The sequence below is a fragment of the Salarias fasciatus genome, chromosome 3 (assembly GCF_902148845.1).
Source record: "Salarias fasciatus chromosome 3, fSalaFa1.1, whole genome shotgun sequence".
NCBI lineage: Eukaryota > Metazoa > Chordata > Actinopteri > Blenniiformes > Blenniidae > Salarias > Salarias fasciatus.
The window spans coordinates 18,803,286-18,826,699 of record NC_043747.1 but is presented as its reverse complement, the minus strand read 5'-3'; the positions used below and the strand labels follow the sequence as shown (position 1 = coordinate 18,826,699).

Sequence of the window (23,414 nt, the reverse complement as noted above, 5' to 3'; positions counted from 1 at the left end):
GATGAAAAAGACGTGGCGTCTTGATGGTGGCCGGGGGTTGTTAGTCAAATTTAAGAGTGGTGGAGTATTAAAACACAAGGTTGCCATTGTATGTTGCGGGCTGAAGGCTGATGAGAACCAGATGTAGTAATATGAGAAACAGATGTGAGACGGGGAAAGTGGGCGTGCATTGTACTGTACTGTATATAAAATGTTTCACATAAGTGTGATCATAGCAGTGGAATCGTTACTCGGCAGGGAAAAAACATGGAGAAAGATCTGTTGATGAAAAAGACGTGGCGTCTTGATGGTGGCCGGGGGTTGTTAGTCAAATTTAAGAGTGGTGGAGTATCGCCACACGTCGATCTATACAGCTATGAAACCACGCCTGAGGTCTATCATCTGAAAATCTACCCTAAAGAATTTAACGGTCTGAAGGATGCTGTTGAAGAATATATTGATTATATTGAACGTGTTCACAGCGATGGGCGTGTACAACTGAGCTCTATGCGTGCAAGTATACCGACATGGACTGATCGTAAAGTTCGTCCTCTAGCCGGTACTTTCATGGTGGACTGTTCCAGATCTCACATCTGGTTACTGGTCCGATTTCGACATGATTTCCACCCTGAAGAAAGACCAAAGACGGTGATGGAGAAAGAGCGCTACTACCCAATTCAGCTGGCATTCAAGGTGACAGACTTCCCACAGCTGCGCGACCTCTTACAAGAAATGAAGAGTTTTTTCAACGAGGAAGAAAGGAAGCAAAAACAAATGCTGTTGGAAAAGAGATTGACAAGACAGTCTGGTGATCGCATTTCAGAGCTAACTTTCACTCGGCGCATCATGCTCAATTCGTGTATCGAATGCGATGGAGGCCCCGGGGAGGAGCCTGAAAATTGGGGTGGCTCTGTAGACCAGATTGATATGTTGGAGTAGAGAGAGCCCTTCTCTCTGACCTGGCCCTCGCCCCTCCCCATGCCCTGCCCGCTTCCTGTACGAGTGAAATATATACTTGAACGCTTGAAGGGCAAATAGTCGGAGTGCTATACTCATACGCTGCACCATGTCAGATTTTTCAGTCAACGCAACGGACTCACCTGGACAAGATCTTCTCGATGAAGAACTTCTCAGCCTGCTGCCGGACCTTTCTCAAGAGTCTTCAGGAGATACTCGGGTGTATCAACCGATTTTCCGAGGATGTCGGGGGGTTGATTCGCCCCCTTACACGGAGTGTAAAACCGAAGAAGAAGAAGCGGAGATGCCGAACGATCGTGCTGAAGGATTCATAAGCTCGGCGTATGGTGGCACGTGTTCTGCAGACTCTCTCCACAAGGCGGGCGTTGCGGGGGATGTACCATGCGGTCCTCCACCGTACTGCTCATACTGGGGCGAGGAGTATAAGAGCTTTGAAGACCCACCTCCGGCTGGAGTCTACACCGGGCCCACTCTCTTTGCCCTCCCGCCGGGGACACCTCTCCCACGCCCTGGTAAAGTCTACACTCCACCCACTCTCTTCAACTCGCTGCCAGGGACATCTCTGCCTCGGCCTGCTAGAGTGTACACCGGGCCCACTCTCTTCAACGGCATGCCTGGGTCACCTCTGCCACAGTCTCGATTGTCAACGAGTGGGGATTTCCTGGATATTGTAAAAGCTTGTGTGGCTACAGCGGTGAAAGCAGTTGTGGTACGCCATATGAAAAAAAACTGCTATGGCTGTCAAATACATCACCCGAGTCAAATTCAACACGCCTGTCTGTACCCTCCAGGTCGCGGATATTTTTATGCTCACTTTGAAGAGTTAGTAGTGGACTTGCTGTCCTGGGAATTTCTTCCGGCTCTCAAGCACACCCTGGAGAAAATCGGGTTGGATATCGTGGAGGCTAGAGTGGAAGGCGCAGCTGACGCTTTCCTTTATGATCTGAGGGAAGAAGATCACATTCTGGAAAAGGTTGAAGAGATCACTGCAGCTTACATCGCGGGAGATAAGAAGAGGGAAGATTTGTTGGAAGATTTCTACGATTTCTGGAAGCCTTAATCACCTGTGAAAAGAAACAAAGAAAAAATGGGCGGGTATTTTTTTAAACCGACTCCCAAAAATGTTGACGTTTGAGTTTTGAAGCATGCAATTGCTTATCGTGTCAATTGTGATAAAGTATACCAGGCAGAGGACCATGTCAATCCGGAAGATTTGTGGAGTTTTGAATGCGCGATGGCAATTGTGAGAGAGACAACGCTTTCAGTGGACTGGAAAAAACTGGTGTATGACGGGTCAAACTCAGATGGTTTTGAACAAACAATGTGTGGAATCATTCATGATGTTTGTATTGATCATTTCAACACTTGTCATTTATATGCCTTGTATGCCTTTGTAGTTGATGTAACAGCCTATAAACTGAGAAAGGGTGATATAATCGATGTGAATCATGTACTGAATGTAATACAGGCTTTAATTGTCAATGCCATACATAAGAATTGATGTCTTCTTTTAATCTGAATTACGTAAGCATGTAACCAATGAATAAACTCCAAACTCATAAAAATCAGACCGCTCTGACTTCTTCTGTTCACTAACAGATATGTCTTCAAGAAAGACAGACCAGGTATTCAAGAGAATATATTATGACCCTCGAAAAGCAGGATCATATGGTGGAGCCGAGAGCCTTCAAAAGGCTGTAGAAGAGCAGACGGGTAAAAAGCACGCAATTGCCAAAGTCGTGGATTGGCTGGCCGGGCAGGACGCTTACACATTGCACAAACCCTCTCGAAAAAAGTATGCTAGAAACCGTGTTGTCGTACCTCGTCCCCTGTATCAATTTCAGGCTGATCTTTGCGATATGACTGCGCTGTCTAAAGACAATGACAAGTTTAAATTTCTGCTTACCGTAATAGACATATTTTCAAAAAAAGCATACGCCCGCCCGTTGAAGAACAAAACGGCGACTGAAGTTGCAACGGCTTTTGCTTCCATATTAGACGAGAGCGGTATACCGTCTAAAATTCAAACTGATGCGGGAAAAGAATTTTTTAACCGCGTCTTTGAAAAGCTGATGAAGAAACACAACATACGACACTTTGCAACCGGGAGTGAACTCAAAGCCTCCGTAGTAGAACGGTTTAACAAAACTTTGAAATCCAAAATGTGGCGGTATTTCACGGCAAAAAACACCCGGCGGTATATAGACGTACTCAGGGATTTGCTGGATAGCTATAATGACTCTTATCACAGCAGCATAAAAATGAAACCGTCTGAAGTAACTCCGGCCAAGACAGCTGAGGTGTTTGAAAATGTATACGGGACGATGCCGCTGAACGTCAAGCCCACAGTGTTTAAATTCAAAGAGGGGGACATTGTGAGGATATCAAAATACCGCGGCGTATTCGATAAATCATATGAACAATCATTCTCCGATGAATATTTTATCGTGAATGAATGTATCCCTAGAGTACCACCGGTCTATAAATTAAGAGATATAAGAGGAGAAATTTTGAATGGGGCATTTTATGAGCCTGAACTGCAGAAAGTCAGAATCACGTCGGACACTCTTTTCCGTATAGAAAAAATTTTAGATAAGAAAATTAAAAATGGTCAGAAAATGGTTTTAGTCCGCTGGCATGGATGGCCCCGTCAGTTTGACTCGTGGCTGCCTGCTAAAGAGGTCGTTGAGCTTGGGAAGAGGAAAAAGGGGAAAGAGACGCAATCAAAATAATGGGCGAGTCTTTTTATGTGACACTCCCCTCCAACGCCTGTCACGATATTTTTCCGGACAACAACAGTTCGAATTTCACCATAACTTTATCACAACCCATAGAATTACAAGGATCTTATGAGGTGGCGCTAGCTGAGATAATGTACTGCAACACATGGAATAATGTTGACACTTCAGAAAACGGTTTCGAGATCATTGATCATCACCACCCGGAACAGCCTCCGCTTTATCTTAAGATTGTGACGGGGTCGTATGACTCTATCGAACTTGTAGTGAGGGAGCTGAATGCTATGTTAAAGACTACTAAAATTGATCTGGTGGTTTATTACAGTTCAATAAACAAAAGGATTTCTATATTGGCGACTGAGAGGTATTCTATAAAATTTTCACCACGGTTGTGCTACATACTTGGTTTCGAAGAAGGTGTATGGGTTCGACTGAGTGGAAAAACAAAGGGTAAATACCCCTGCGATATTAATGCAGGCCAGTATAATTTTTACGTCTACACAAATATCGTGGAAGCGCAGCATGTTGGAGACTACGCCGTCCCCCTTCTCAGAATCGTTAAAAAAGAAGGATCATACGGAGATGTTGTCATTCTTTCTTACAGCCACCCTCATTACATATCGGTGAACAAACAACGGATACAGGATATACAGATTGAATTGAAAACTGATTTGAACACTCCAATTCGATTCACCTACGGCAAGACCATATGCAAGCTACACTTTAGACCTGCATCAAAGTCTTTCATCTGAATTAGAAAGAAAATAAGTCAAAAAATGAATTCACAAAGATTTGTGAATTATTATGTGAACCAGGCTGGCGCAGGCTCATTGAGCGGCTTTGTCGGAGCTCCAGTCATCTATGGGCGTGGCCTAGGATCAGTGCTGAGCAGAGCCTTCAGATTTGTCCTACCCTTTCTTAAACAAGGAGTTAATATCGCTAAACCGCACTTGAAATCGGCTGCGAAGGGGATAGCAGCAGACGTCGTCGGGACCGTAACCAACCGCTTAATTAACCAAAACACTCAGAATCAGGAAGGATCAGGACTGCCACGATTAGCACGTAGAAAAGGAAAAAGACCTGTGCGTGCATTATCGGACCTCGTACCTACAAAAAAGCGTAAAACCGTGCGCAAATTACAGAGAAAAGTTAAAAGTCAGCTGGGGCGTGGTGATATATTTTAAACATGTCTCTTACACACCGTCTCTCGACCGAGTGCACCAAATCGGAGCTCGACCTCTTTGCCCCACCGATGACTCAACTTTCTGTGGAACAAAACAATTATGTTGAGATTTTTCCCCTCAATTCAATAGCGGATCAAGAAGTGCTGGATTTCCTGATACCTGGAAGCGGGAATTTTTATTTAGACCTAAATTCAACACTGATCTACCTTCGACTGAAAATTACCAAAGCAGATGGAACGAATCTAGCTGATGGCGACGCCTGCGGAATAATCCAATACCCACTAAATACTATCTTCTCTCAGGTTGATGTGAGTCTGAACGACGTGCTCATTAGCTCGTCCTCTGCCACTCATCCTTACAGAGCCATGATTGAAACGCTTCTTAATTTTTCACAAGAAACGCTGGAGAGCCAGTTTTCTGGAGGACTTTGGTATAAAGACACTGGTGCCGACCTTGATTCAATTGCCATGACCCCCGACGCCCCTAACAAAGGGTTAGTTAAGCGTGCAAGCTTTATACATCGTTCACGCCCATTTGAACTAATTGGCCCGTTGCATACAGACATTTTTTTCTCCGAAAGACTCTTGCTAAACAATGTCGATGTGCGATTAAAACTTGTGAAAGCAAAAAGTGCTTTTACACTGATGTCTGCGGCAGGAGACGAGTTCAAGTTAAATATTTTAGGGGCAAGCCTTTTTGTGAAAAAGATTCAAGTCTCACCAGATGTCATGCTAGGCCATTCTGCCGCTCTCATGAAATCAAATGCCATTTACCCTATAAGCCGCGTAGTGGTGAAAAATTATAGCATTCCGGCACAGACTCGTGTATGCTCGCAAGATAATTTATACCTCGGCAGACTTCCGAAGTACCTGGTGGTGGGGCTAGTGGATCATCGGGCTTATGTCGGGGCAAGAGAGTTGAATCCTTTCAAGTTCCAACACGCTGATCTTGAATACCTAGCTTTAAGTGTAAATTCACGTTTTATCCCATCAAAGCCCTACCAGCCGCGTTTTGATACACATCAGACTGTTCGAGAGTTTTACAATCTTTATCTGGGAAATAACAGACACATTAGAGACTCGCCATTGTGTATAGACCGAGAGAATTTTGAAAACGGATACAGTTTGTTTCTCTTCAATCTGACAAAGGATGGTGAAATAGACAGCGAAGCTCTATCACCGTCAGAACACGGTACCTGCCGCCTGGATTTACGCTTCCGAGTCGCTTTGCCCCGGACCATGACCTTGATCGTCTATGCGTGTTACGACGGTGTTATAGAAATAACCTCAAAGAGACAAGTTCTAATTGACTATTGAAACGAGTAAAATGAACAACCTGCAAATAGAATCTATTCTGAGACCTATCTTGGGCGAGTCGTTTGGAGGTGTTTTTGCGAGCGATTTATTACCGACCAAGATCGAGAAACGACCATGCTATCTGGTCGTTAACACCCACGATCACACCCGTGAGGGTGAACATTGGGTGGGTATGATCTTTGAAGATGGGGAAGAAGGAAGATCAAACTTCTTTGACAGCTACGGGCATGAACCAGACTTTTTATTTTATCCGGAATTTTTTATAAATTTCCTATCCGCTAATTCTAGGGAGATACGCTACAACAAACTGCAAGTTCAAGATGATGATTCAGCCGCATGTGGAGCCCATGTGATATTTTTCCTCTGCCAGCGGTTTAAAGGACTTTCTTTTCAAGAAGTAATGAGACTGTATTCTGATCATTTGAAAAAGAATGATGTCTACGTGACAAAGTTTGTTAAGAAATGTGCTAAATGTGTGTCGGATGTGAAGACGGGTAAAACGTCTAATCAGAAAGCCTGTACTTTAAAACTATTTAAAGACTGTTATGAATGTTCGAAATGAATACTTTTCCTCACATATATTTCAATAAAGCATTTTATTGATTAAAAAAAACCACTGTTGTGGCATACATTTTTTTAATGACTGAATTCCAACCATTCAGAAGGGATCGGGGTAGACAGTCGCCATTCAGACACTGTCGGGGAATAAAATTGTTTTACATTGCTTGACAATTTAGAAGTAGGTGTGCTGAAATCCATATCTAAAAGAGATGTTGACAACGTTGATTTTTTCCCCCACTTTCTTTTACTCCGACGTATTTGGGGATCCGGCTCGCTCAAGGGCTCGAGCGGTCTTAGCCGCGATTGCTCACGCGCCTGCGTATTTGCAATCGTGGTTAAGGGTATATTTAACCTGGAAATAGTTTTTAAGAATTCATCCCATCCGCGGGGTATGGTTCGGGCGTGGAAGCGTCTGTTTGACAGAGTCTTCATTAAATCAAAAATGTGCGATCCTTTAATAGTCTTATCCTGGACAACGATCTCGCCTGAACGGTTCCATCTCAAAAGGTCTGAATTGCGGAGCTTCTCAAGGATAAATGTCGCATTCCTCCAATTGCGGGCTCCGATATTCTGTAAAATATCATCTTCAATACTATCACGAGGATTTTCCTCCTCTTCAACTCTTACATGACCTTCATCATTTCCACCTCCTTTCTCAGCGGACTCAGTAGGTAACTTCAAAACTATTTCAGAGTCTTGACTCGATCTTTTTTTGAGCAGGGAAAGATATTTTTCAAGTAGATTATTATAGTGTAGGCTTTTGCTGTAAGCGGTCCCCGGTTGCTCCAAAACTTGTTCCATTTTCTCTTCCAATTCATGCTGTGCCTTCTCTGCGATGTTTTCTGTACCTGTTTTTTTCTTGGTTAAACTCTCCAGTTGTTGCGGCGAAATCATGTACATTTTATTAAAGGATGCCATGATGCGGCTGCGTCGTGTGCGGCTATATCTCTATCTTTGCCTATCTCCGTCCGGCAAGCAAACTGGTCAAGAATGGGACAGCGGCCCCTAATAATGGGAGGAGAAAACCACCAGTCTGAGTCAGCACCTTGCGCTTATGCTTCACTCCTGTTTTGCAGTTAGCAAAAAGCTTGATATACCTCTTCTGTTTATTCAATTTGCTGTATTGATCAGAGGTCAACGGGACGTTACCTTTCAACACGTTAAGTGCTATTTCACAGAGGGCCAGTATGAGATCATCCGGTCCCTGGCATAGAAAGATCCTTCTCTCTGAGGGTTTCAGAGCAAGCAAGGCTTTAAAAACAGGTAGATTTCTTTTAATCCGTTTAGACATTTTCGAATCACTTTTTATACAGGTAAACTACAGGCCACTGGTGAGGTAGTATCCCGCTTCTCAGCCGGTAATGTTCTGGACAGTCAGGTCTCAGATCGACGATTAAATACGAATACGGCTCTTTTGTGGCGTCGTTAAAACTCTGCAGAAAATATTCTCTCTGCCCCGGGAACATCTGCTGAGCCAAAATTCTTATCTGTAACTTATCACGCGGAGATTTGAAGAGAATGATGTAATTTGTGTTCAAGCTAATCGTTCGGCTGTGCTTCCCCTGCTGAAATAAGTTTTGAACTAGAAAAATGACTGATAATTTTCTATGGTGTCTATACATGGTAAAAGCCTTCATTAATTCATCATGATTCACCCCGATATCCATACAGTCGTCAATCACCAACAGATTATGCTGGTTTGATGGAAAAATATTTTCATCCGTCAAAGAATCAGGAATTCCTTCAATAAATGTAATCTTTACATTTTTTGCCATTTCCTCATACATAGGTTGTAGGAGTGTAACGGTATTTGTATTCGTCCCGTACCGTCACGGTACGGGGGTCACGGTTCGGCACACACAATCACACGACGAATACACCAGTGAGTAAAAAAAAAAAAAAAATTCCAACCTTAGATGGCGGTAATGAGCCTAAAAGCAGCCGGCAACCACCATTATCACAGAAGAAGAAGAAGTAGAACAAGCAGGTCCAAACATGAACAAACAAAGAAGAAAGTACAAGCGGAATGAGAGCTGCAGCGTGTGGCGGAGCGGATTAAACGGGAGAGTATTTGTTCCGCGTGCGTTCCCTCATACGGAGTGACGTGTGACGTGCCAGTAAACGGGAAGCAGTACAGTCAAAAAACCAGCAGAGAACGCCACGGTGGTGGAAAAACACTTTTTTAATACAAAACCCCGACATAAAAAACATTGGAGAGGCGAGATGGAACCAAATCGCACAACAGCGAGTTGTATAAAGAGCTCCATAGCAGAATACGAGCGATCGCCGGCTGGTGTTATGGATTAACTGGTTCCCGTGTTAACGAATGACAGCAGAGGTCTGTGTAAACACATGCTGATTACAGCAGTTGTTAAAGTAAGACTCACAAAAGACTTTAAACGTATACACTCACTGTAACTGTCGATAACCGACGTTCGCCAGAACGACTAGATGTTTCACTCATTATTGGTCACAAGTTAACACGGGCACCAGTTAATTCGAAACATCGGCATGCGGCGCAGAGCTCACACCGAGACGTGCTGCTCCGCACGGCGGTGCTGCGGTCAGGGGAGCAGCCGCTCCTTCAGCAGCGTATCATGGAGATTTTGGGACATTATTTGAGCAGATATCAGCAGATAAAAACTCTCTGCTTGGCGCTGAGGACTTCTGCTGCAGAGAGGAAGACCTGCAAGTTCCTCGTGAGACTTTGTGCGCATGTCACAGGGTCCTTGTAAACGCGGATTCATCGTGGATGCTTTGTATGCTGTACATGAATACACTCGCGTTTAATACTATTGTTTACAATCGGATTGAAAAAACACCATGTAAACTGGGCCAATAATGTGTCGCATGGGAAAGCTTGGGAAAAATGTTCTGGTACATTTGTGAGTTTTTTTTACTTTTTCCCCACTGTACCGAAAAACGTACCGAACCGTGACCCTTACACCGAGGTACGTACCGTACCGTGGCTTTTGTGTACCGTTACACCCCTAATAGGTTGATAGGAGGAATATGACCAAATGACTCGATCAGGGAGTCTAGACAAAGTATGTTCCATATTTTCAAGAAGCCGTTTGACAAAGAATGATTTACCACTCCCGCTTGCTCCTACAAGTAGAGCTGTAAAGGGCAGTTTGAAACGTGGGTCAAAATACACCTCTTCAGCCATGATCAACGTTCAGTCTTTTGATGAACTGAATACTTAAGTAATCCTGCTCGCTTATTTATCAGTGCAAATTAGTGGGAGGAAAAATGAGGGGGTGTGAATAAAGAAGAAGAAGAAATATGATTTATTGATATACAAAATACATGTGGATAAACAATACTGGTGTTACAACATTCATGTGAATAAACCATACAGATATTTCATACTACATCGGATACAAAATATATGATGCAAGATACAAAATACATGTGAAAATACAGTGCTTACTAAGCATTATATGGGATAATAATACTTTCTCAAAAGAACTGTATAGGGAAGCCTCAGGTCATCCCATCATAAATCTATGCAGTTCTTTTGAGACAGAACACAGGGGGAGATGTTTTTAATAGCCAAACGGTAACGATTTTCCTGAAGGAAAAAGGCGTCTCTTGTCCCAGTCAATGCCAAAATTGATCACCCTCTCTTTATTAGTGAGCTCAAAGGTTTTCAGATTTCGTGTAATTTTATTGTAACGTGCAGAAATTTCACGACGAGACTCGCGGTCTTTGAGATATGGTTCTACCAGGGCTGTGAGACTGTCAAAGTTGAATTTTTTACAGTTTTCATAATTCTGTGTAATCCCCTTAGCACGTAAAGTCGCTTTACCGCGCTCTGTTACATAGGCGTAGGATTTCGGACCCGCTGCAGTCCATGATTTAATAGAGTCGCCGGGGTCTAATTCAGATGTCAAATCTCCTAGATAATTTCCAACTGGAGGGTTATACTGATCGCAAGGTCTCGAGACAAACACTATTGAATCGGTATCGCAATAAAAAACCCTTTCTTGGAGTAAATCTAGCTGCTTATACAACTCAAGACGTGCATAAGCAGTTGTGAAGGCGGCAATAAAAACATTCACATCGCCAGGGGGTGTGATACAGTTAGAAGTATACCGCCACTGGACCAGTGCAACTCTGTCATTAATGAACTGAAACTGTGAAATCACATATTTGCTGGAAAAGAGGAATTCAAAAAAGCGTTCGGATTTGTTCACCAGAGTTGTTGTAAGCTGATTGGATCTTTGTGCCAACTTTCCCCATAGTGAATTTAGTAACAGTTTTGCAATTTGTCTTTTAGCCGGGTTATGGGCAATTTTCTGAAGGTCAAGTGTAATACCCTGGTGCTCTTGGTATTCCTCGATGTAGGCACGTTAGCTTGCAGGGTCATCAGCCCCCGGAGGATAACCCGAGGCTTCCTGTTTTTGTTTAAGGAAGGTGTAAATGTAGTCTTTAAAGAGTTTGTTGGATTTTTCTTCAAAATGCCACACTTCATAAATTTCGCCCAGAACGTATCCTTTTTCCAGTGCCTCCATTAGCTCAACAGTCACCCATACACCACGTAATGCTCTTTCTTCTTTGTCATGTTTGCATTCCGTAGTTTGATTGTTGGTGAGAGCACATAAACGGCATAATGTGAAAATAAGCTTCCCTTTATCGTTTCTGGTAGGAAGTACTGGGAAAAACAGTTTACGCGGTGGATAGACTTTAGCATGGATCAAGCCAAAGTAATTTTCAACTGCATCAAAATTGTTTCTGATTATTTTTGGATGTGAAAGCGGAAATGATCGACACGACATAATGTAGGGATAAAGTGAAGTGAAATCAAAATAGTTGATCACCTCATCACCCTCAGCAACATGACGCATCCGGACAGCGATGGTCCGCCCTCCGTATAAAGCTTCTCTAGGGTCTAGAGGAATTGGTTCTTGAAACCTCTCCAAGAAAGATTTAACACCAGGGTCTGTTTTTTTAATGAACTTCCAGTCGTGTTCCCACATTGTCACCACTGAACGAACATTGTATTCAGTTTTTAAACGCTCAGTTCTTTTTATTGTGTCTGAGTATAACTCGCTAAAACAATCACCTGTGAGGGGAGATTTATCGTGTGGGTTATAACAGGATCTACAGCCGTGGTAAAAGCATCCAAAAAAACTAAAGACATGTGTCTCGCCGTTTACCATCGCATGGCCGTCCACAAAATAGCGTCCGATTTTAACTTCTCCCCCATTCAATGCATGTTGAATTGAAATTCCACGTGAGAAAGCCTCATACTCCAACCACTGGATTGAAGCATGTGAGAAAGCCTTGAATGATGATTGGTAATTATCAGGAGAAGGTATCGCGACAGATTCAGGTTGTAAGAATAAGGTTTGAAAAACAGTCAATGCAGCTGAAGCAATTGTAACGTTCTCAAACGGATCACACTTTGTTGTTTGTATGAATTCGTCACGAAATTTCATTGCACCCTCTGCTAGGATTTGAACATCATTTTTACAATAATCTACTAACTCACGATCATAGTCAAATTCCTGATCTTTTATTGTCTCATACCAATGAAAGAAACTTTCTCGCTGTGTAGGATTCATTTCATCAACCCCATGCATCGCAGGAGCAGGATATCTCCCCTTATACCCGACTTTTGAAAAATCTGTAAATTTGTGTGGAAAGTAACCTTTTTTGAGCTTAGTTTTACAGCCTAATGCCTTAGGGAAATCCCTGAGTGGAATGGGTATGAAGGAAAATGAATCAATAAATTTAAGGTGAAAGTCAGTATCCACAATCAGAATTATTTTACTCCCTTGAGCCACAACGAATGGTGATATACCCTGTTTCACAAATACATTTAAAATAATGTGGTGGTCAAAACCCTTCCCATAATGCGATATAAATGTTGTGTTTTGATATTGTTTTTTTCGATAATGCATGAGAAACATTAAAGCACAGTCAGACCCTTCCCAGATCCATTCCTCACCGTCTGACGATTGAGCTACAACAAGCACAGGGAGATGAGTACCGGTGGTTTGAGCGGTCTCAAAATCAAAAAATACCAGCTTCTTTTCATAAATCTTCTCCACAGGCGTCAGCTCTTTTACCCGCATATAGCAAATATGTGTTTCTTCAGCTTCTGCAGTAGAATTGGAGTTTTGATTCCCCGAGTCAACAGCTGATGCTCTTTCTTCACTCAATGACGGTAAAGTGGTTTTACTGTGTTTACAGATCGGACAGCGTTTAACAATGCATCTGTGGGGCTGAGGATTTTTAATCGAAACGTAGTAGACTAATTTACATTTTGGGCATTTTTTATTTATTTCACAATTGGAGACTGCTTTTTTAGCCTCTGGATACCATTTTAACTCGCGATGGCTCTCGAAACACTGAATATTCATGCAGAACCTATTACAACGCTCGCAGTAAGTTTTTTGAATTAAGCTTTCTTTGCAGTCGGTGTTGCAGATATTACAACTCCTTGCACATGAGTGTCTGTACCGCATATGATAGCCGGTGTGACAATGTTCGCAGAAAAAATTTACGCCTAAAAAGGCTCTCACGTTCTTGATTCCATAATAGTGGTTATTGTGTAGGAGGAGATAATATGTTTTTGGACGCGAAGGTGTTTGTGTTTGAAATGTAGACAAGTTTTTCACCCGGTTATTCTCAATATCATTCGCACGATAAAAAATAACAATTTTACAATTCACCAACTGTTCAAATTGCTCTACATTGCTGAATGTCACGTCGTCATCAAGAGTCAGACCGGCCCTAATGTGAATGTCGCGCCCGACTGCCATAGCGTCAACATATGATAGCTCCGGGTTTTTCAGCCAAGCTAAATTTACAGCAAAGCATGTCTGATCGGGATTCAAAAGTACATATAAATGTTTAGCTTTTTTTCTGATAATTTCAGCCTCAAAGCACGATTCTATTTTCCTTTTACCACTCCCGCGTGGTGCTCTAACAAGGTTAACAGTTAGCTCCAAGGACCCATCAGTGAACACGGACATATTGCTCTGCACTAATCTATCTAAAAGATCTTGGAATTCAGAGAGCTCACTGACCCCATAGCGTACAATTGCACTAACATCATCTTGCAGACGATCGGCTCGTAAAGTCACTTGAATGATATCGTTTGGCTCTGCTTGAAGTCTTTGGATAATTTCTGAAATTCGACCATGTACTCCATTAGTCACATTCACATAAAAATCGTGAAAATTAGGAGTTGTAGATGGAGGTGGAAAGCGGAGCATGCAGCGAATCTCGAGGTTGTTAAAGCGCTCTCGCTGAGTGACATTGATGTTATCATTACTTGCAGTGCCTGTGTTTGACCAATTACTGCAGCCTGCAGCATCTCCAGAGAGTGAATCAACGTGTGCCTCAGTTTCCCTGTCCCCAATCTCTTCACCTCTCCCTTGTTGAAGAGCGCTCTCTGTAGCCAACGCTGATTCCACGCACAACCAGTCTGCAGGACTCCAAGCTTCACTCATTTGCGAATTTCCTTGTCTCTCAAACAGGTGAGTGCATCGCAGCATGAGCTGTCAGCAGGACTCCATATACTGTCTGACGTGGTGTCATCTACCCCTGCTGACTCACTATATCTGTAGGTCTCCAGAAGCTCCACGAGCTCATCTTCGCTTGGGAGAAAAACTCTACTACTTTGAGAGGGATGGTGGGGGTGCTGTGTTGGCGAGCCGGGATGAGACGGACGATTAACACTTTCAATTACTGTTTCACCATTCAACTCGGAGATCGTGCGGAGGAGGTGTTGAGGGATTTCTAAGAGATTGTCACTTTCTGATTGATCAATTGTTTTTTCCAATATTTTTAAAAGCTTCAGTTATTGATTTCAGCAAATGGTGATTTAGAGAAGTGGGGGCAGTCTCGGTAGCGGGGATCTCTGCCCGCGGGTGATAGCACGGCTGATAGCACTGACACCCAGCCCACGTGTTTGAGCACGATTGAGATTTTATCTAAGACGCTGGTATATCTGTACGAGCATGCGTTCCTTTAACAGGAATGAATCATTTATGAATGTCTCAAACGCTTGTTCAATCACCGGCACTACATGGTTGAAGAAATCTGATTCAGCGTCTTCAAGGCGGGGGATTGTAAGGCTGCGGGTGGTGTGCCCTGTCATATCTTCATAGTCATTCTCTTGATTGAGGAAATAATTTCTCACTTCATCATCTTCCTCATTCCTCTCACCGCGCACATCTTCGCTCCGGTCTTCTGCAGAGGCTTGCTGTCCTCCTTCCTCTTCGCAGTCAACCCCAGATGCAACTCCTGAAGCCTCTTCCTCTCTTTCAGGATCGTTCAATCTTGATGGTGGAACAACCGCAATTCCTGGAACACGTAAAATTGGTGTTAATCAGTCAAACCATATCCACGCAATTCACTGACTGCTGAAAAAAAAACATACTAAAATAGCTTACGATCAGCGCCAACAGTGTGTGGAGTCCAAAGAGAGCTGAATGCATGAGATGGCCCAGTACTCGGTGATGGTGGAGGGGCAGCTGGAGTCCAGAGAGAGCCGAATGCGGGCGAAGACCTCGTAGGGGTGGGGGAGGCTGGTGGGGTGGTGAGGTCAATGATGAGTTGGTCTAAAAATGGACAGAAAAAATGACAAGATATATTGATTTCAAACAGACTGTAAAGACAGTTATTTTAAAATATTATAAGAGACAGACAAAGGAAACGTCAACTCACCCTGATTTGAAGGCGATCTTTCCACTGTCAGACCCTCACTGTCTCCCAGTGTTACCCCTGATCTATAATGCCCAGAAAATAATTATTCCAACCCCATTATTCTAATATTACAAAAATATAAGCTTCCAGTAGAAAATAATACATACATGCAGGTGCTCCCCATGATGTAGAGAAGTCAGTCTTCCTCGGAGGTCGGATGTGGTTCCCTGCTGGACGAAGATGCAGCAGTCTGAAGCTCCACAACCCAAGACTCTGATACCCCAAGCTCCAACAATGTGGTGCTCAGGTTCAAACCCCCAGAAATATATAGGCACGCTTGGCGGGGAAAGATGGGAGGGGGGTGCGGGATGTACCCCCACGGTCCCCACACACACACACACACACACACACACACACACACACACACACACACTCACACACACACACCAAATTCATATTTTTACTACATATGGTACTCATCAGGCTTCAGTCAGCAACACTGACAGACCATATTTGTCTCTCTGCAAAGGGATGGATGGATGGAGCCCCCAGGGGTCCACCCCAAGGGCGCCAGTCCCCTCATGGAATCTGTCTTACTATTAATCACGTTACACTCATGTGACATTGCATCCACGGACTCTCCATAAGTCAGGAGGTAATATAAACATTACCACATCTGGTTGTCATTATCTCACACTCAGCAAACATTCAATAGGGGACTCTCACGCACTTTTTACTAAATTTCCCGCTCTTTTCCTCATGATCACACCCGTAGGGTACGAGCCCACTCAGAAAGGGGGCCTTAAAGCGATACTTCAACATTTTGGCAAATTGGCCCATCTAGGGCAATTCGGTAGTCATTTAGAACAGCATACTTACTTTTTTTGTGAGGGCGAGCTGTTGTTTATTCAGCGGTGTGTCTGAGGAGAGCTTCACGGCTGACATAATGGAAGTGGACGGTACAGTTGCTTCCCTCGTCAAACTCATCAAATACACAATCCAACAACCCCAAAACACACTTTGGTGGACACGTTATAATCCGCAAATTCACTACGCTGTGAAACACCAACAAATAATATTGTAGCGTTACGACATTGAAGCAAATACTGGGAACTACTTTTTCTTTTGAGATCACTACGCCCAGACGCCATGTTTAGTAAGTAGTTCCGTCTTAGCAATCTTCGCAAAAAAAACGCTCAATCTCGTAATTTTGCATTAATATTTCACAGCGTAGTGAATGTGGGGATTATAACGTGTCCACCAAAGTGTGTTTTGGGGTTGTTGGATTGTGTTGGATTGATGAGTTTGACGAGGGAAGCTACTGTACCATCCACTTCCATTATGTCCGCCGTGAAGCTCTCCTCAGACGCACCGCTGAATAAACAACAGCTCGCCCTCACAAAAAAAGTAAGTATGCTGTTCTAAATGACTACCGAATTGCCCTAGATGGGCCAATTTGCCAAAATGTTGAAGTATCGCTTTAATGTAAACAGATATTGGTATGCATATTATTATTACTACATCTGGTTCTCATCAGCCTTCAGCCCGCAACATACAATGGCAACCTTGTGTTTTACTAAATTTCCCGCTCTTTTTCTGCTGACACTGACATGTGATATTTACATTACTACATCTGGTTCTCATCATCATCCCTCAGCCCGCAACATACAATGGCAACCTTGTGTTTTACTAAATTTCCCGCTCTTTTTCTGCTGACACTGACACGTGATATTTACATTACTACATCTGGTTCTCATCATCATCCCTCAGCCCGCAACATACAATGGCAACCTTGTGACAGGCTAACTTTCCCGCTCTTTTTCTGCTGACACTGACACGTGATATTTACATTACTACATCTGGTTCTCATCATCATCCCTCAGCCTGACATATGAAACTTTCCCTCCAAAAAAAATACAAGAAGTATTTTACCTCCCTGAACTCCCACTCAAAGAGAACCCTGCTCTCTGGATGGAAGTTCAATACAGTCATGCAGACTACAGAGCAGCCAGTACACATCTACAATATAGCAAATGCAAATCTTGACTCACTCTTACGCCTATGGAAAGACAGAACCCCTTTTTTAAATTTCCCGCCTTTTACTCAGACATGACCTCATTCCGGAAGAATGGCGGGGGCGGGGGCGGGGGCGGGGGCGGGCGGGGGGTGCTGGGGGCGGGACTTTTATTTTTCAGGTATTTTTTTTGATGATTAAATTTATATGACGTCATACCATTTTGACAGAAAGTATATCCTATATTCTCTCACCACACTGCAGGCTGGCTGGCTTAGACATGATGTCCCGACTGCAGCACTGTATTGAAGCCGAAGGAGAGTACTTTGAAGGTGACAGTTTTGATTAAATGTGAAAATAAAAAAATAAAAAGTTATAACCACAGTCCGGTTTCTTTTGGCTCCCCCCTTGTACATCAGTTATGCTATTCACCTGAAAGAATGCCAAAATGGAAAAAGCGGGGAGACAGTTAAGTAGGTGCGCTAAACAGAAAATTTGAGCGGATAGAGACATAAGGCATAACAAAAACTTAAGGAATATACCAAAAATAGGTACGTTCTTCAGTTCACTTACCAGCCTGGCACAGGGAGACGATGAAGCATGGTATAGCCTGGTTAGCGAAAGAGCATCTTCACCTGCCAATTGCCAGTTACCAGCCATTGATGAAACAGCTCGTGTTCGCCCTGCTGCTAGCATCATTAACGACTTGGTCAGCGGGAATCCCCAAGCCGCTTGCGACAACAGACCGACACCTGCTTCTACCACGCCGGCGCTCGTTGAGGTGGGTGATGAGCCTCCCGTCACAACCAGTTTGCGCTCAGGGGCTTCACTGCAATTGTGTCCCAGCAATCCAACACTTTGGGGTCCCATCATGGAGCAACTCCGGGAAGAGGCATTTGAGTGGGGCTGCTTTCCAGAACCGTGCTGCCAAATATCCTGCATCAGTGAGGGAGTCGGGACTTGGGTCCTGCACCCACTCTCTCACAAATGACGTACTTCTTTGCTGGCTCTAAAATGGCCAGATCGTACCGAGGGAATGGCTTTTCTACTCGCAATCGGTTGGTTCGGTGTACTGTGTTGTGGATTTTTATTTAAAAAGTATCCTAGGCCAGTCACGGTGCAAAAAAACCCACAAACACGTTTTCTGGAAAAATCTCAAAATCTTCAAGTATATCCACTCTTGGTTCTTGAAGTCTTCACTCTTGGTCTTCCTCGGAAAATCAGGCAGAGTCGGAGTCAAAATGCAAAGTAGAGAGCTTTATTACTAAAACCCCCGGCAGTCAGGTAGACCAAAAAAAAACTGACGCGCGGACCGCTCTCCGCTCCATCTATTTATACTATTTTCTGGGAGTACATTGCATCTTATATGACTTTCCGTCAAGACTATACAAATGCTATAAACCATTCCGTAACCCTCCATGGTGGCTGTACACATCTAAAAGCACAATTGTGAACCTGTCATTTGCCTCTCTTCCCCCCTCCCTACAAAGGTGCCTGTCTGTGACCCCTTCTGAGGCCCTATCAGCCTCCATCAATTCTCCATCCATCCTTTTCAAATGCCAGATGTTGTTCAACAATTCACATAGTGTCACATTCCTTGTCAAATGAGCCCCATTTGCGTAAGAGGGAAACAGAGAGGCAAATGACCTGTAGTCTTATGGTGTGTTCACACCGGACGCATCGCGGGCGTCGTCGACGCTTGGGACGCCTCGAAGCTGACGCTTGTGACGCTTCAAGCATGACGCTTGACACCAGGTGGTCACAAAGCTTGCGACGCTCGCGAGGCGCGTCAGTTTATTGGCATGCGGGAGGCTGATTTCTGTTTCCAGCTATGGCGGATCGCATCACGAGAGCGGCTCGGCTTTATTTGTTAAATAAAGCTGGACCGCGTCGTCGTCGGAAAAATCACTATTGGCTGGTCTGCTCCTCTCTGCTCTGACTGCAGCGGGGAGCGCTGCATGAGACTGACCGCCTGTGAGTGCTTTGGGACAGGGGAGGGGCAGCATCCGCTGCTCATTGACGACTGCAATGAGACGTCCTGTCACGTCTCCAGAGCACCAGAAAATGTCGCTAGATTTGTCGCTAGTCGCTTATGACAAAAAAAGTCGCCAAGAGGCTTTGGAACGTCGCCAGATTTAGCGAGAAAGTCGTCAAGTTAGCAACACTGGCTGGCCCGCATTGGTGCTCGGATCACTCGTAGTGACGTAGCACCGGAGGGATCGTCTCTGATTGGTTGACGCCCAGCGGCAGCGCGTCGAAAGTTCAGTTTTCCCAACTCTCAAAAAGCGACGCTCACGACGCTCTTGACGCCGGGGACGCGCGTCGTGGGCGTCGACGCTCGAAACGCTCAAAAGTCGACGCTCCTGACGCTCCTGATGTGCTGCCCCGCCGCCCGCCGCTCCACGACGCTCGTCCACCATACACTTTGCATAGAAAAGCGCCGCTCACGACGCTTGCGACACGTCCGGTGTGAACGCACCATAAGCTTTAGAAAAAAGCAAACTGTCCAGCTGCCAAGAGGCTGCCGTAAAAATGAAAAATAGCAGGCAGGAAAACCTAAAAGAATACATTGCCTTTTCCACACCTGTGTACACAAGCACACTATATCTAACAGAGACATGCATAATATGAATAACAGTAAACAACATAATATAATAAGCATGATGTAAAGAATATTATAAAATTATTCAACAACTGTTACGCATGCAAACTTCTGTCAACACGAAAGCATGCATTTATCAATGGATTCTGTGACTGGAAACATCCAGAGATGATTTGTGCTAACAAAAAGAGCGCAGAGCACAGACAGAACATGCTATCTTTATTGCAGAGGTCAAAACACACAGACAGAGAGGATACTTCTCTCTCCCGGCAATGTGAGGCCGAACAGCTGTATTGGAAAGAAGTTCTTCGACGTGTAGTTGCTGTCATCAAGTTTTTGGGAGCGAGAGGATTACCATTCCGTGGCAACAATGAACTGCTGGGCTCCACACACAATGGAAACTTTTTAGGACTTCTTGAACTTATAGCAGAGTTTGACCCATTTTTAAAGGCACATATAGAGAAGCACAGGAATAAGGGTAGAGGTAAGCCATAATACCTGTCATCAACTGTGTGTGAAGAATTTCTATCATTAATGAGTGAGAAAATGAAACAAGTCAGAGCATAAGAAATCAAACAAGCCAAATATTTCTCTGTAATCGTTGATTCTACACCAACTAACATTTGTTTTTCGCTTTGTCAGTGAAAATGGCAAAGTTGTGGAACAATTTTTGGGGTTTGAACCCATCCACAGTCACACAGGGATAAGTTTGGCAGAGTGTGTTATTAAAATGGTGAGAGACTTGGGGTTGGACTTGTCTAACTGTTGTGGCCAAAGTTATGATAATGCCAGCAATATGTCTGGTAAAAACAACGGGCTACAGGCACACTTCAAAAAAGGGAACCCGCTGATCCATTATACACCTTGTGCTGCCCATTCACTGAATCTTGTAGGTATAAATAGCACTGATAACTTCTGCGAGGAAGTTGACAGCTTTCTTGAGTTGTTGCAGACTTTGTATTCATTTTGTAGTGCTTCAACCCACTGCTGGAACATAGTTTTCACAGTGACAACTACATTAACCACACTCTAAAATCCCTCTGCTCTACCAGATGTAGTTGCAGAGCAGACTCCACAAAAACTTTAAAGGACAATTACAGGGAAATCAAATATGCACTGTCCAAAATAGCTATTGATTGTGGTGACAACACCCAAACCAAACGTGAGGCTGCAGCTCTGACAATTACTATTGCAACAAAACATCATCAGTAGGGTAAAACTAACCTGTCTCACGACGGTCTAATCCCAGCTCACGTTCCTTATTCATGGGTGAACAATCCAACGCTTGGTGAATTCTGCTTCACAATGATAGGAAAAGACGACATCGAAGGACCGAATGTCGCTATGAACGCTTGGCAGCCACAAGCCAGTTATCCCTGTGGTAACTTTTCCGACACCTCCTGCTTAAAGGTATAATACAGGATTTTATCGAAAAGACGAAGCCAAACATCTGTTACTCACTTTTTGAACAACGTGCACGCGCCAGACCATCCGCCTGGCTCTCCTGCTTCTCCCAGGAAACGCGGAAGCGTGCGAGCGCGATCTCCTCTTCTCCGGACGTGCACGGCTCTGTTTACAGTTTCTGCGATCGGCCTCGCTCATACATAAAGCTTGTTTTCCGAAACAGTTAGTTTCATTTTGTCAGTCTCACCATCGGTAAGTACTAGCTCAGAAGCTCACTGGCTACATAAACACTCTGAATGCGCATGCGCAAAAGGGAGAAGCTTATTGGGCGCAAGCACTTACGAGACAAGCCTTACGAAACCAGCTCGTCAGAATGATTGACAAACAGACCCACCAATTATTTAGGTGATTCACCCGGAAATCAAAATCCTGTATTCCACCTTTAAAACCCAAAAAGTCAGAAGGATCGTGAGGCCCTTCTTTGCTGGCTCTCGGAGGAGGCGGACGCTTTTTCTATCGCTCCCTACTTGCTTCTCCCTCCCTCTTGTCTCTGCTTGCTGCACTCTTGTCTCGTCTGTTTTACTGGAGTAATCACTTGACTTGGTTTTTCGAACAAACCAAATATCAGCCATGGAATTGATCAGCTGGTCTCTCTCTACGCAACTGATACGATGTTTTCAACGAAGAGCACAGGAGCGGGGGATCCTGCCTGTCCGGACGGGACTCGGCATGCTGGGTATGTGATGGACGCCCGGGAGAAGTGAAGGGGTGTCACATGCCTGGAACCCCTGTCCGTCAAGGTCATTGTGGATGATTACATTTGCGGATTTATGATGATCGGCCTGCTGCTGATTGGCTTGTGCTGCGGCCTGATCCTCTGGAGGATTAAGAAGACCGCCACCACAAAAGACATCCAAGGGATGACGGTCTTTTCAAATCAAAAGAGCAAAAGCTGTGGCTGACCGTTTGTGCGAACTCTTTCGAAAGGTGGACAGTTTGGGTTATGGACGATTGAGACGCAAGTTGGATGTCACCATCACCGAGAGGGTTAAACCAGCTTATGTCTGAATGTGGAGATACTGAGCAAAGGAAGGTCAAACGGCTCCTTCCGCCAAAACAAGATACTTTCTGATTGTGTTTGGCGCCCCTGGAAGACTAAACAATCCCCCTGAAGATTCAAGGAAGAGCCGATATCAAAGGATCAAAAAGCGACGTAGCTATAGAGGGGGTTGTGCTGGGTGGGGCCTGGGGGGTGGGCTCCGACTCGCCTCAATGTGACATCAGCCTTTCGAACCCTGTAGTTTTCTATGCTGTCTGCGGGTTCCTGTTAATAGTCGTTGACTTGTAATTTCACAGCAATTTACAATGCTGTTTACTGAAGAAAATCCCTCTTTTCATGCACTGTCCAACATTGACACATTTGACTTCTTCACAAGATGTCAAACACTGTACCTGTACCTGTGCAGCATATAAACCAACTAAAATAACAATAACAAATAAAATAGTAGAGGAGAGGCCATCAAATGTTTTTTCAGTGATGAACAGGTAAGTATGTGTTTGTAAACTGCAGCCTTCCCACATGCTTCATGAACTGTTTTGTTCACTAAACTAATTGATTTAATTCACAAATATCTATTTTTACATTCATCTAATATCTAATCCAATGTGGCAACTGAACAACTGTGAAACCTGCACATTTCTGAGCCAGAAGCAACTCTCTCAGAGTGAGTTGAGATTCAAAGAGAGGAAACAAAAAAAGTGCATGAGCAGTGTCAGACTTTTGTCCATTTTGAGCTAATACAACTGTTGTAACTATAAAATGGGCTCAATCAGGCCTTATCTACATGATCAATAACAAAAAGGTGGTGTGAAATATAAATGTCGTTGCAATTTACTTGCATTTATAACATTTTTGTGAGTGTCAATGTGAAGAAAGTCATAAAACTTTCCTTGAAAATATTTTCTTTAGATAAG

At 43.9% G+C, this 23,414-nt stretch overlaps 2 protein-coding genes across 5 annotated transcripts in view; one reads left to right on the top strand and one right to left on the bottom strand.

The window, feature by feature from the left end:
- LOC115386028 (GTPase IMAP family member 7-like) overlaps positions 1–23,414 on the top strand; it is a 632,686-nt gene that overhangs the window by 74,326 nt on the left and 534,946 nt on the right. The gene's annotated exons all lie outside the window — the stretch shown is intronic.
- LOC115386034 (uncharacterized) lies at positions 988–16,282 on the bottom strand. Of its 2 annotated transcripts, XM_030088224.1 has the most exons (5): positions 15,588–16,282; positions 15,442–15,503; positions 15,168–15,335; positions 14,941–15,078; positions 988–2,021 (listed from the first exon to the last, which is right to left on the bottom strand). In XM_030088224.1, the coding sequence occupies exons 1-5, from the start codon at positions 15,602–15,604 to the stop codon at positions 2,014–2,016; spliced, it is 393 nt and encodes a 130-aa protein (XP_029944084.1). In that variant the 5' UTR covers positions 15,605–16,282; the 3' UTR covers positions 988–2,013. The 2 variants fall into 2 exon arrangements, with proteins under 2 accessions (XP_029944084.1, XP_029944083.1); XM_030088223.1 differs by lacking the exon at positions 988–2,021 and having other exon boundaries at positions 14,282–15,078.

What these genes read in the sequence shown, in the direction of transcription:
- LOC115386034 (XM_030088223.1), bottom strand. An exon ending in AAGATCGCCTTCAAATCAGG is followed by an intron (nt 15,336 to 15,441) that starts GTGAGTTGACGT and finishes GTCCATTTTTAG; the next exon opens with ACCAACTCATCATTGACCTC. An exon ending in ACACACTGTTGGCGCTGATC is followed by an intron (nt 15,079 to 15,167) that starts GTAAGCTATTTT and finishes TACGTGTTCCAG; the next exon opens with GAATTGCGGTTGTTCCACCA.